The sequence below is a fragment of the Haliotis rufescens genome, unplaced genomic scaffold, assembly GCF_023055435.1.
Source record: "Haliotis rufescens isolate VD_foot unplaced genomic scaffold, xgHalRufe1.0.p SCAF_1, whole genome shotgun sequence".
In the NCBI taxonomy this organism is placed as follows: Eukaryota; Metazoa; Mollusca; class Gastropoda; order Lepetellida; family Haliotidae; genus Haliotis; species Haliotis rufescens.
Window position 1 is genome coordinate 47,069,310 of NW_025963779.1, and position 14,374 is coordinate 47,083,683.

Genomic DNA, 14,374 nt, shown 5'->3' on the forward strand with positions numbered 1-14,374 from the left:
TGCGGCTGACTTCAGTCATGAAGGTCTGGGAGATGGGAATAAATAGGAGTGTCCGAGCACCATGCAGAGTCCTGGAGTGACGGATGTACACTCACAGTGCACGCACAGGGTACAATAGAAGTTCCTCGTCGTCTTCGGTTCCCACAATCGATGATATTATTATTATTATTATTATTATTATTATAGAGGTGGGTTCGAGAAGGACCAGTCGGGTTGTCCTGGTAGGCGATTCTCGGCGATGAAATCTCAGCACAGCCAGAGGTGAACAGCGTTGTGCATACACAGGTAATGTCTTGAGCATGAAGCTCACTAACCCTTGCCACCTTTGCCACTGCCAAAAAGAATATTGTCTTCTTGGTGAGGTTATGAAACGATGTAGCTGGAGAGGCTCGAATGTGGGAGCACGCAAACACCAAACTAGACTGGGAAGACAGTATCCAAGCGCCCAAAACAACCCATGATGGATTTGATGGAACAATTGCTGTGGAGAGCCACGGTTGAAGCAACGGCTCAAATCTAATGAGTTTTGTTGGGTCTAGGCGGTTCCATACAAGCGATGTTGTAAGCCTACAGAGTAAGGGAGTGCAGCCATAGCGACAGTGTTACGACTAACTTCTGTCTGGGATGTAGACGATAATGGAATGAAAAGTCGTTTCCGAGATTCATGTTGTGTCTTGGATCAATGGAAGAAAACCCTTTAGGCTCGAACTGGTACAGAAGTAGTTCATCCTCGTCCTCAGAACCCACTATCGTTAAGGGGAACGGTGAAGGATCGGTCTGGCTGTCCTGGGAGTTGATTGTTAGCAATGAAATCCCAGTACAGCCCAAGATAGACATCACCATACTTGAGCCCCGTAGCTAACACCAAGAGAAACACTGTCTTTTTAGTAAGATTGAAGCAAGACGAAGAGTGGATTTGTTCAAAAGGAGCTGTACAGAGCGACTTCAATACCATGTTCAAATCCCAGGCTGGGGGACGAAGCTTGTCACACTGACCTTCCAGATGAAACAATCGCAATAGTAACTGAACTTGCGGGATTTTTGTCATTCTACAATCTGTAGGAACTGCCAACATCGAAATTGAGGGCTACCAGATATGTACTTCCTTTAAGGTGAAGCTTGTTGCAGAGATGGAGAAGGAATTTTAGCCTACATTGAGTCCTGTTTCTTATCCTTACAGGAGGATTCAAAGGAACACCATTTGTCATCATACAGAGTATGTGTCGAAGGTCTACGTGCTCAGCTTCGCCGTTCTAGCCGAGTAACCTTTAGCACCTTTAGCCTGGTGAAGATGTGCAGACGAAACTTGTCTGGAGCTGGGTGTGGCAACTGACTGTGGGAAAGCACCAGTAGGCATGGCCACCTTGGGAGCTAGAGAGTTCTCGAAGATCCATGAACCAATTCCGAGTCTGCCACCTAGGTGTGATGAAAACAGTGATACAATCGGTGTGTTTTTTATCTTTTGCTGAACCCTGGTAAGTAGTACAGGTGTTTGAAAAGCATACACGTTTTGGCCTTTCCAGGGAAAACTGAATGCGTTGACCACCCAAGCCAGAGGGTCCGGGCCTGGGGAGATATTGGTCTGGAGCTGATAATTCTGGCTGTGGCAAATAGGCCGATCAGTGGCAGGTCGAACAACTGGCACACCAGGGTCAAAGACATTAGGTTGGAGTATCCACTTTGTAGGAGCTACTTGGTCCGACCGGAAAGGTGTGTTTGCCAGGATGTTGCGACAACGGGGATGTGCTGCACGATGAAGCTCATCCTAACTGAAAGAACCGGAAGGTCTGAGACAGTAGGGATGACGAATGAGGAGTCCCCTGGTTGCGAAGACACCAGTTGACTGTAATGTCTCTGGATATTGTGATTACTTTGCACTGAAGCCGAGACTGCCAGTGAGACACGGCTAGGAAGAGTGCTTTGAATTCCAGATTGTTTATGTGCCACCAGAGCTGATTGTTTGACCACAGCCCGGAAGCACTCTGGTCCTCCAGATGTCTTTCCCCCCCCCTCCGCCCCCCCCACAATGAACCCAGGCGGGATCCAGATATGGTGTAGGGAATGAGCTGAAACTGGGAAGCATGAGAGGCAGCAGCAGTGGGCGTGCCGGAGTCGATGACGAAGAAGTGGTTGTGGGAGCAGACCATGCAGGCGTGGGAAGAAGGGCACTGCTCCATTAGTGTCGATATGATCATTCCGAGAAGTGTCTCTGTGGTCAGCCAGCTGGGGATGACTGCAGGCATGTTGGGTGTGTCGTTTCCTCAAAACCCTGAGGTGAAATCACTTGGCAAAATCTCACTGCGACGATGAGTAACAGGGAACCGTACAGTCAGCGCACTGGGGATGTGGATCCTTGGCTGATTTACTGCCCTAGTCTACGTGCTCAGCTTCGCCGTTCTAGCCGAGTAACCTTTAGCACCTTTAGCCTGGTGGAGATGTGCAGACGAAACTTGTCTGGAGCTGGGTGTGGCAACTGACTGTGGGAAAGCACCAGTAGGCATGGCCACCTTGGGAGCTAGAGAGTTCTCGAAGATCCATGAACCAATTCCGAGTCTGCCACCTAGGTGTGATGAAAACAGTGATACAATCGGTGTGTTTTTTATCTTTTGCTGAACCCTGGTAAGTAGTACAGGTGTTTGAAAAGCATACACGTTTTGGCCTTTCCAGGGAAAACTGAATGCGTTGACCACCCAAGCCAGAGGGTCCGAGCCTGGGGAGATATTGGTCTGGAGCTGATAATTCTGGCTGTGGCAAATAGGCCGATCAGTGGCAGGTCGAACAACTGGCACACCAGGGTCAAAGACATTAGGTTGGAGTATCCACTTTGTAGGAGCTACTTGGTCCGACCGGAAAGGTGTGTTTGCCAGGATGTTGCGACAACGGGGATGTGCTGCACGATGAAGCTCATCCTAACTGAAAGAACCGGAAGGTCTGAGACAGTAGGGATGACGAATGAGGAGTCCCCTGGTTGCGAAGACACCAGTTGACTGTAATGTCTCTGGATATTGTGATTACTTTGCACTGAAGCCGAGACTGCCAGTGAGACACGGCTAGGAAGAGTGCTTTGAATTCCAGATTGTTTATGTGCCACCAGAGCTGATTGTTTGACCACAGCCCGGAAGCACTCTGGTCCTCCAGATGTCTTTCCCCCCCCCCCCCCCTCCGCCCCCCCCACAATGAACCCAGGCGGGATCCAGATATGGTGTAGGGAATGAGCTGAAACTGGGAAGCATGAGAGGCAGCAGCAGTGGGCGTGCCGGAGTCGATGACGAAGAAGTGGTTGTGGGAGCAGACCATGCAGGCGTGGGAAGAAGGGCACTGCTCCATTAGTGTCGATATGATCATTCCGAGAAGTGTCTCTGTGGTCAGCCAGCTGGGGATGACTGCAGGCATGTTGGGTGTGTCGTTTCCTCAAAACCCTGAGGTGAAATCACTTGGCAAAATCTCACTGCGACGATGAGTAACAGGGAACCGTACAGTCAGCGCACTGGGGATGTGGATCCTTGGCTGATTTACTGCCCTAGTATTTTGAGCAACGTGACAATTTCAAGGAAATACACAAACTTTGCAAGCAGAATAGACACACATGTCAACAAGGAAAGACGGGCATGTCTTAAATTAAGAAAATTCACAAGAAAATTATGATATAAAGAGCATAATTACACACCTAAAAAGCCCAGAATAGAAAAGTATATAGCACATGAACAAGAGCTAAGATAGATATATTGAATTATCAAAGCACAGGACATGTATACATGACAATGTGGCAACAAGATGGCGACAGGTACAACACACGCTAGAATAAGTACAGGAAAGAGCCAAAGTCAGGCAACAATTACACTAAGGTGGGCCTGAAAAGACCACCCCAGTACACAAGACCATAATATATACAGTTGTGAACATATTGGTTATCAAAGGACAAGCAAAAGGATAGCCAAAGGATGGTATCTGGTTCTTCAAACATGGGAGCTTCATTCTCAAACGTCTGTACAGTCCCATGACTAGCAGTGATGTGTTTATATGTGACGTCACCACTTCCAGTCACATGGTAGCTGTGGGAGGAAGTATGCCATACAACTGGTTGGTACAACAATTTCTGTAGCCAGTTTCTCTCACAGCTCCGCCTCCATGTCAAAGAACAGTAGAAGCTTTAGGTAGTAATGCGGGATGAAATATATGAATACACAAACCATAGTGTTGTAATAACATGCAAAGGATTGTAAAGGATAAAGCTGAGAGCTCAAAGCAGGTGACAGTTCTCTCTGAGTGACAGCAGTTGTGTGGTGATTTGTGACGTCATCACTTCCGTGGTCACGTGGGAGTTGTGTGATGGGATTAGCCACACAACCAGTTGGAACCACTTCTTCAGCCGCTGGAATACTGTTAAAAGTGGCGTTAAACCCAACTCACTCTTATTTCTGTCAAGAACAAGCAGTGATGATGGGTATGGTTTTTGCGGCCGCTTTTAGCAATATTCCAGCAATATCACGGCGGAGGACACTAGAAATGGGCTTCACTCATTTTACCCATGTCGGGAATCGAACCCGGGTCTTTGGCGTGACGAGCGAATGCCTTAACCACTAGGCTACCCGACCGTCCCTAAGAACAAGCAGCATATGCATTAAGGAGTAATGCAGGGTAAGTTTAAAAATTGGCAATTAGGTGTCAAATAAGATTATCGAGTTTCAACAAAATCTCCAATTCATTAACATGATAATGGACTTAAAAAAAACAAAAAAACATCAATGAAATATCAGATGTGTGGTTACTGTCAGACATGATTTACTTAATGATACTTCTAATTCTATATAAAATATCAGTAGTGATACAAATATAATTGAGGATAATTCATCCATGGGTGACTAGGATCTCAACTTTCGAATAAAATGACTGGTCTGTATTAGAAAACATTCATCAAAAAGAAAGTCCCCCCCTATATCCGCTGGAGAGAAAACATATGCAATTTGCCATTACATTTATGAGTGCTGTTTAAGATGCATTCAGCAATATTCCAGATTTATCCCAACAATAAAAAAATGGGATACGACGTGTGATGACACAGCCAGATTACAGTGCCTAACAATCCATCAAAATTGTTTCTTGTGACAAACATGCGGTACTGTAGACCTATTCTGAACTATTCTGCAAATGTTTTCTGTTATTGTACACCGTTTTGTTTGCCTGTTCTAGACAGTTTTTGTAGTGATAAATCTGGAATAAGAAACAATTACAAGAATTACTCATCCAACCTACCACCTCATACCAGAACCCGGGAAAACATGATAAAAGAAAGGTCATGACTGAACAGAAACTGTATGAAAGTAAGAGTGAGTGAGTGAGTATGGTTTTACGCCGCTTTTAGCAATATTCCAGCAATATCACGGCGGGGGACACCAGAAATGGGCTTCACACATTGTGCCCATGTCGGGAATCGAACCCGGGTCTTCGGCGTGAAGAACGAACGCTTTAACCACTAGGCTACCCGACCGCCCGTATGAAAGTAATAAACAGTTTAGTCTTTATTACATTACCTGGGAAATAGTAGGGGCCTTGTTGGCTTTCTGAGCTAGCTTGTATGCCCCATCAACAACCAGAGAGCTGACAAACAATCCACCTTCAAACTACAAACAAATAGCTATACGTAAGATTTCACCTTAAAAATAGGGAAATTGTACTCATACATTTGACATTCAACAACAACAAACAAGACTGAGTGACAATTGAATTCTTTTACTTACCAGTCAAATGGACATGATTAAACAATGGCTGGTCCTTTCCTTATTATTGTGTTCTAGTATTTGTTTATTAGGCCAGAATACTTGGCGAGTCCTGAATAGGAAGCCACTCAAGGGACACAGCCACATTTATCACAATGACATGCAGACTGAATCAAGTGACTGCTCACCTGGAGATACTTTTCATCTACTTCATCAGCTTGTGCAACAACATCTTCAATGCTGTCAAAGAATTTGCTCACATCCCCTGACATGTCAGAGGCAACCAAGAATGCATAGCCATGGCTGTAAAATAAAGTACATGTTTTAGAGCATGTCCAACTTCCATAGCTAGACACTGAATATCATTTACCTTTTGTCTATGGGTCTTAAGTGAGCAACTGTTCTATGTTATTCAATTCTTCAAAATTTTAATTTTGTACAATAACACACAGCTGATTAGCATGAATATCATGTCTCAGTACTGATAGAACATTTGTTTTAGTGTTATTAAACAAGATCTTAACATGCTTAGCTTGCCTCAATGGAGAATCATCCTTTTTCAATGATTCCAATAATGATTTGCTGATCATAGCGTTGTCAACTGAAAGTTAAAAACAATAAACATGATTAATGTATAGAAATTCAGAATTTTAAGTACAGATGCATGTAAATATTGCAATATTGTAACCCTACGATAAATAAGCTTTTAGAAAATACTGAATTTACATTTCTGCAAAATATGAACATAGGAGAAATTTGCTGTAAAAAACTGCTAATATTGCTAAAATCACACATTTCAATCCAAATTTAACCATTGAATTTTTGTTTTGTTTTCAATTTTATTCATGTCATTAGATAACTGGAATAATTATCAATAACTGTATTTAATCGTGTTTTATTAATTTGATAAATTGCTTGTGATTTTGTGCAACAAGCAGAAATCTGTGGTCTATGGACAGGTAGTGACTCTCTGGAAGTCACTTGAACATGTAACTATGGTAACAGGGCTTATCTCGCGTACATGTACATCCTCTACTGATGTTATTGGAATCTACCAAGTATTGTCATGCCATCAGCTAGATGAATAAAACAAAAGTATGAAATATTATATGACTATCTTAATTGAGGGATGTATTTTAACCAGAAATGTTAAATTCTTAATAGACATGATACTAGACCTTGGGGTATCTTTGAAGCCAATTGTATAAATGCAAAATGCATAATGTCTTCACTTCACAATTACCTACCTTTCAAATTCAGGTTTTTTAGGGCAAAAAATGCATAGAAGATATCAACTACTGCAGCATCCTGCTTTATGGAATCCTGCAAGAGCTTCTGTACATTGCTGACACCAAGCTGAAAATAACACAATTCTAATACAGCCTCCGTTGTATTACAGTCCTCATGCACAAACACTGCTATCTTAAGGAAGACTTGTACTGAGTTGTACAGGGGCCATGATGTGTATGAGGCCACGATGTGGGGCGCCGTGATGTGGGTGGCGTCAATGTGAGGGGCCATGATGTGGGGGCCACTATGTGAGGGGCCACAATGTGAGGGGCCACGATGGGGGGGGGGGGGGGGGGGGGGGGGGGACCATGAAGTGGGGGGGAGCCCACGATGTGAGGGGCCACAATGTGTGTGTGTGTGTGGGGGGCACGATGTGAGGGGCCACAATGTGGGGGGTCATGATGTTTTGTTTGTTGTTTAACCCCGCACCCAGCAATATTCCAGCTATATGACAAAGGTCTGTAGATAATCGAGTCTGGACCAGACAATCCTGTGATTAATATCATGAACATCGATCCATGCATCAACCAAGTCAGCAAACCTGCTAGTTGCTTCTTTTGACAAGCATAGTCGTATTTTACTGGCAAGCATGGGTTGCTGAAGATCTATTGATGTGAGGGGCCATGATGTGGGGGGTGTCATGATGCAAGCGGCCATGATGTGTACTTCTTGTCTGTGGGGTGGAACTTCGAGGATTCAAGGAAGACAAGTTGCAAGTCACTTTCATTGTTAATCTATTCCACCATGACCTTGGGACATACTTGATTCTGATTTGTCAATGAGCTTTTGAGAGTGAGTGTTGCTTATCAAACATGATAGTGAGCAAAGCTACAGCTTTATCATGGCGGCTCTACTTTTCTAGTGTCGATACTCTGGACATGCCTGTGGACCAGGCAAACCAGACACTAGTGATGACGGCATGAGCAATGATCAACACCTTAGGGTATGATTGTTGTAGCAAAGGGTCATCATATTCAACAGAAGAGGGAGAGAGAACAATCAACAAAGCGGCACACTGACATGGTCCTCATGTCAGATATATAACCAGCATGGGGTACTGGGGAGCCATTCTGCTCAAGTTGAATGACGGGTTTCAAGTCACAATGGTCTGCCTCTGATGAATGCAGCTAAAATCATGACCAAATCACTTTGGAAGGTAATACATTTAGGATATGGACATTGTTAGGGAAAGTAAATGTTTGAGGACACCAGAAAGCTTGAAATTCCATATTCTTGGACAATGACTTCACATCTATTAGTCACAATGCAAGACATCTGTCATTACAGCATCATGGCATAAAGTGCAAAGTTATACCTTGCAAAGTTCACTTTATTTACTTTAGGGCATGCTAACAAAGATGGTGATGTCACACACTTTTGATGTTTTATGTATGTAAGCAAGAACATTGATTGTGTTGATGAAAAAGTCATTTTTAGTAACATATTTTAAGTGGTGAATCACAGTTTCGTTAAAAAATTAAAGCACCTTTATATAGATCTACAGGTAACATGGCTCTACCATGTCTTGATTGAAAACACAGTATGCTATGTTCAAATACATTTAGTTAAATCTAAATATCTTTTTACATTTGTTTATTTATACTGCATTACTCCTAAATGCATTCACTGCTGTTTCTGACAGAATGACAAAGCTGTGAGGTCCAGCTGAAGAAGAAATTGTTCCGACAAGTATTGTAGCAATATCCTCACACAGCTACCATGTGACCTGGAAGTGGTGACGTCACATAAGAGAACATTAGTGCTTAGAACATAACATCTGAAGACTTCGAGGGGAGGTAGCACTGCGACGGGAGGGCACTAAGACGAAGTAATGCAGGATAAGTATATATTTGTATGTATTCATCTACTTATCCTGCATGTATGTATTTGTATACTTATCCTGCATTACTTCGTCTAAGTGCCCTCCTGTGGCAGTGCTACCTCCCCACGAAGTCTTCAGATGTTATGTTCTAAGCACTAATGTGCTCTTATGTAACGTCACCACTTCCAGGTCACATGGTAGCTGTGTGAGGATATTGCTACAATACTTGTCAGAACAATTTCTTCTTCAGCTGGACTTCTCACAACTTCGTCATTCTGTCAGAACCCAGCAGAAATGCATCAAGGAGTGTTGCAGGAAAAGTTAAAAAATTAACATGTTTAATTACAAAACATCTTTTAATAACTGATCAGTTAAATGAACATCCAATTTGTCATCAATCATGTTTATGTCCCTTTGGTTACTGATTGCAAAAATTCAATAGATACTCAATAACTGTTATGTTTTGAAATTCAAACCTTTGTCTTCTCAGTATGCTCAAGTCCTCTTACCTTGCAGCCACTGAGAGCCTTTGCAGCAGTAGAAGCATGGAATAATGATGCTAAGCTGCCTGCATCCACAATAGATGTTAGCGTCTTGCATGTGTCCTGAATGAAAAATAAACCTTGGAAATTTTAGTATACATTGTTATTTTTATATACTTATCCTATCTCAAACTTTACATATCTTCTTCTTCGATCCTATTTGGAAACTCGCTTGAACCATGTTTCCAACTTCTAAAACAAAAACTTTCACCCGAACACATCCCTGCATCTCCATGGTTATTTCCATCCGCTGGGTCGATTAAGTGCTGTGCAAGACAAGCTTGCTCGGGTAGGCCACATGTATACCTCTGCCAACCCATTCTCTTTCGCAGAGCTATCAGGCTAGAGGAATTGAGTTGCAGGGATGGTCGGTCAAGCATATCATGTGTGAGATGGGATAAGTATATAAATATACAATTTACACAAAAATTTCAAAATTTTTATACATATCCATCTCACACTTTGCATTTTATCACATGGTTGGAGGGTGAGCCGCAGATACCCTAGCCTGTACAGTGAGTGAGAGAGTGAGTATGGTTTTACGCCGCTTTTAGCAATATTCCAGCAATATCGCGGCGGGGGGACACCAGAAATGGGCATCACACATTGTACCCATGTCGGGAATCGAACCCGGGTCTTCGGCTTGACGAGCGAACGCTTTAACCACTAGGCTACCCGACCGCCCCCTAGCCTGTACAGACTACAACCGTCAGATATACATGAAGAAGCTGGTTCTGGACAGTGTAATTTTGAATTTGTTTATAAATTTGAAAATACTGTCTTATGTCTAAAAGACAAACTCGTGAGCGGGGGAAAAAACACATCATGAACGGGTGTTAACAATACTGATAGGTTACTCAAACAAAAAACAGCATGAGATCAGGAAAACATGCCGAACGTTTTTTCCCCTGAAAGTCATCATTCTTTATAGAATGACCGCATTGCTGTAAACACATAAGCGAAACGGGTGACTACTTAAAACCGACCCTGGACAGCCATCAATTCTTCAAAACAAAACAACACTATCTTCCATTGACACATGAGTGTGCCAGGTTTGGTAAATCTCTCAACGCTTCGTCAAGGTTATCAAACACATTCGAGTGAATGAAGCGAAACGATCGACAATATTCCATAGCAAGGACCTTTGAACTAAGACCCTATATCACAAATAGCCAAGGTAGAGGTGAGCGGAATAAAGTTGCGGAATAAAGTTGCGGAATAAAGTTTGGGGACACCGTTCTTAGTTTTATGAACGTCCGGGCCCAATGGCAGCTCCGTAGATGAAGACTAAAAAGTCTCCTCAGTTAAACCAACCTCCAAAAAGGACTCGATCTGAGAAAACCTGAACAATAAAAAAATACAACACCAAAGTAAATGTTCAGTGATTTATTCAGTATATACAAACCTAAAACATGTAAGGATCCTGTGTGTATACCAGGTTATCTGCATGAGCTGGGGCGAGGCAGTGTTGTGCCAACACCAAAGGGCCGAACTTGTGGAGCCCTTGGACATCTGTGACTGAGATGTTGCAAATGTTGTGAGTGGAGGAAACTATTGGGACTTCCAGAAGCACCCTCCATGATACTTGAGAGGGTGCAGTTACTGTGTCGAGCCATGTTAGAAAGTACTGCTCGAGTCTCATGAGGATTGGACGTAGGTGGAGGCAGCCCAGTGAAACTATATATGCTCGGAGCGCAGCCAAAAAACGCACAGTTCAGTAAATTTCCGAGGTAGATGCAGTCGAGAGTGGGATGAAAAGACTCTTTGGAGAGAGTCTGCATGGCGAGACGCATCAAGATGTAGAATTCCAGTGGATGGGACCGTACATATACACATCTTGGAGATCTAGACTGACCACAAAATTGCCGGGATGAATGAGCGTGCGAAGAAGCGAGATAGATGTCCTTCGAAAATGTGTTGGAACTTCTAAGTACGTCGCATTGAATACCTTCATGTTGAAAACGAGCCAGAGTTTTTGACTGTCCTTTTTGGGGAGAAGGAAGATGGGAGAATAAAACCCTGGTTTGTGGGAAGTGGGCTGAGACATGCAATCATGTACTTTATTAGTAATGTACCGTTAAGAGAAGGCTCGTCCTGCATAGGGTCTCGAACCTTGCTGTCCCCCTCCTCCTCTTCTGTGTCCTAAAAGGAATTAGGCTGGGAGGAGAGAAATTCTCTAAGGTCACCTTGGGCAGGGATTTGACAGTTCCGCTCTTTCTGATCTCGATCTTCCAGTTGTCGCCTCTGGAGTCGCAGAGATCTGCAGTTATTCGGAGGCAGGACCTCTTGAGCCACCTGCTGGATCGCATCTGCAAACAGGGTGGGGGCAGACCATAGTTGTTGGTAAAGTTTAGCTTTGAATTGATCTTCCCAGGTATAATGTTGTCATGGAAGAAGAGCTGTAATGGAACCAGAATGGTGAGCCAGAAGGTCCAGGAGTTTATCCTGCATAAGGAGTATCACTCTTCGAAGCAATGCGTCCACGTGAGAGTGAGTGGAGAACAGAAAGTTATTCCGTTCGCCATTTGCAAAAACATGTGATCAGCTGTTTCCTGTGACGTCACAAACAGTGAACACTGATTGCTTCCTGTTGTTGAAAAAGTAACACGGTACACAAGGAAATGAGCACTGATAATAACGGGGCCGATTTGGTATTGATATGTTATGTTACACAAACACTTTCAAGTTGTGGGTGCTTAGCGGTTGTGTTGGGAGTAGGGGCTATATTTCTTTGTTTTCGAGAGATTAGTTTAATAAACTGGAGAAGCCTGTGAGTAAGTGATGGTCATTCAATGTGTTCATAGTTTTTTAGTTCAATTGGATTAACATGCATTAGTGGCGGCAATGTTTGATGTTGAATTGAAGCAAATTGGTGAGTTGCTGCATAGGGGTATAACAGTTGGTATATTTTTACTAACTGACATTTTCATCATGAGTTTGAAACGAAAACGCCATGCTCACAATAGTGCATTCAAACTGAGTCGTCGCTCAAGCTGAGACATTCATAATTCAATATACACTGATTCAACTCGTTGATGGGAACATAACGATCATTATGAGGTTAAAAGAAAGACAACAGAAACCGCTTCCAACATTAGGTGAGTGGATAACTGGTTTGTTAAATCTTCATTAGAAGTTATAAGGACTTTTTCAATTTAATTACAACGTTTTCCTTCTTATATGATTGAATATCTGCAAGTACCCATATAGTCTTGCAGTCCAACTTTGCGGTGTGTCTTTGCCTTTCACTTCCTGGTTCGAGTTATCTACAGGTCATAACATGTTCTTTCATATTCTTTCAATATGAGTTGATACCTTGGCTTATCTCCGGGGTCGGCTTATCTGTGGTTATATACGGTAACTGGAACTGGAGCCGAATCTGAAGGCTGGGAGGTCGGGGAGATACCTGAGCTCTAAAACTGTAGAAATTACTTTTACAAAGGAGTAAAACTTGATATTGAAAGCCGATCATGTGAGCAGGAGCGTTGATCCTTGTCATTAGAAGCCGATCGTTGATCCTGTGTCTTCTTGGCCTACGATCCTGAGAGTGATGATCGGGAGCATCCCAGGTGGTAGCTGAGGCACGAACAGTAGAGCTATCATCCTTTTCGCTTTAGGTTTCGTAGATGATTTCTTTGAATGACGGTCAAACAATCTCCTACGACACTGCTGGGGGAAGATGCAGAAAGCAGAATCTGACACAGAATGACACTCTGCACTTTGTCAGTCCAACAAGCACTGCCCTCAACAATCACAGCACAAGGAGTGAGGGTCCTACGTAGAGTATGTGCCTCTGCATTCTGAACATGAAGGACGCTCTCTGTCCTTTTCACCTATGGTGAAGGCTGTGTTAATTCACAGCCACTTAGCAAACACAAACAAATAATTCTCTAAGTTGTCAAACATGTCAACAATCTGGCGATAAGAAAGACTGAGTTGGAAGAGGTATACACGTGGTCAGCTCGAACAAGCATGCCATGCACGGGAGCACGTAATTGACCCAGCTGCTGGACGCAACTATGGAGATGCTGGGGTATGTTTGGGTGAATGTGTTTGTTTTAGAAGCTGGAAACATGGTTCAAGCATGTTTCCAAATAGGACCTAAGAAGAAGAGGATATGCAAAGTGTGAGATAGGATAAGTTTAAAAATATGGATTTACAACCACACTGTCATATATATGCCAATTAACTAATTGCGAAAGGGCCCCAGCCATTTACCCATGAAAATTGCCATATCGTTCCATTTCTGAAGCAAGACAGGTAAAACCACTTCATCTCAATGGAGTACATCACAGTAGGCTTCATAACATGCTAAATTTCATCAAGTTCAAATCACAAGAAATATCTTGACCAACAATTATAAATTTTGAATACTGCTTCAGATTGAGCTTGATCAGAGGATTTTTGACTTCATGTTTACAATGTAGATAAACAAAGCTGATTAACACTATAAATTGATACACATGTACAATGAAAACTAAAGGATGCATTACAGCTAAAAGAACAGAAATCATTGATCATGTTGATTACCTGAGCATTGGGCAGAGTTGCACCCAGCAACTGAAGTCCCAAAATCGAGTAATGGGCGCTAGCTGCATCCTGAAATGGTTGAGCAGCCTGGAATACAGACTTCAATCTCTGTCTGTCTACTGTGGTGAGGAATGTTGATGGTGTCAATGCACGACCAACAACTGCTACCGCAAAGAGGATCAATATTGTGAAACCTGTCAATATAAGAAGTGGCATCCTTAATAAAAGAGAAAAAGCTCTTGAATAACAGCAGCATTATTGTATAACGTCATGTATGTGCTCTTGCACCCCACTTTGGAAAATGAGTCTTCAGATTGGTCAACCTGATACATACATTACGATTAGGGGGATAACTACAGATTGGTGCATAATATGCCAATCTGGGGATTATGGCTCATTTGAGAAACATGTGAGTTGTAGGGATTAGTGCAGCTGCTTTATCATGACCCTTTGACTCTTAAAAATGTCAGTCA

At 42.9% G+C, this 14,374-nt stretch overlaps 1 protein-coding gene across 1 annotated transcript in view; it reads right to left on the bottom strand.

Moving 5' to 3' along the window:
- The window catches only part of LOC124136462 (dolichyl-diphosphooligosaccharide--protein glycosyltransferase subunit 2-like), a 49,330-nt gene that overhangs the window by 33,541 nt on the left and 1,415 nt on the right, over positions 1 to 14,374 (bottom strand). The window contains exons 2-7 of the mRNA XM_046502377.2: positions 13,902 to 14,095; positions 9,339 to 9,434; positions 6,965 to 7,073; positions 6,255 to 6,318; positions 5,906 to 6,020; positions 5,532 to 5,621 (exon numbers count right to left, since the gene is read on the bottom strand). Coding sequence (XP_046358333.1) covers positions 5,532 to 5,621; positions 5,906 to 6,020; positions 6,255 to 6,318; positions 6,965 to 7,073; positions 9,339 to 9,434; positions 13,902 to 14,095 — 668 coding nt within the window. The remainder of the gene's footprint in view (positions 1 to 5,531; positions 5,622 to 5,905; positions 6,021 to 6,254; positions 6,319 to 6,964; positions 7,074 to 9,338; positions 9,435 to 13,901; positions 14,096 to 14,374) is intronic.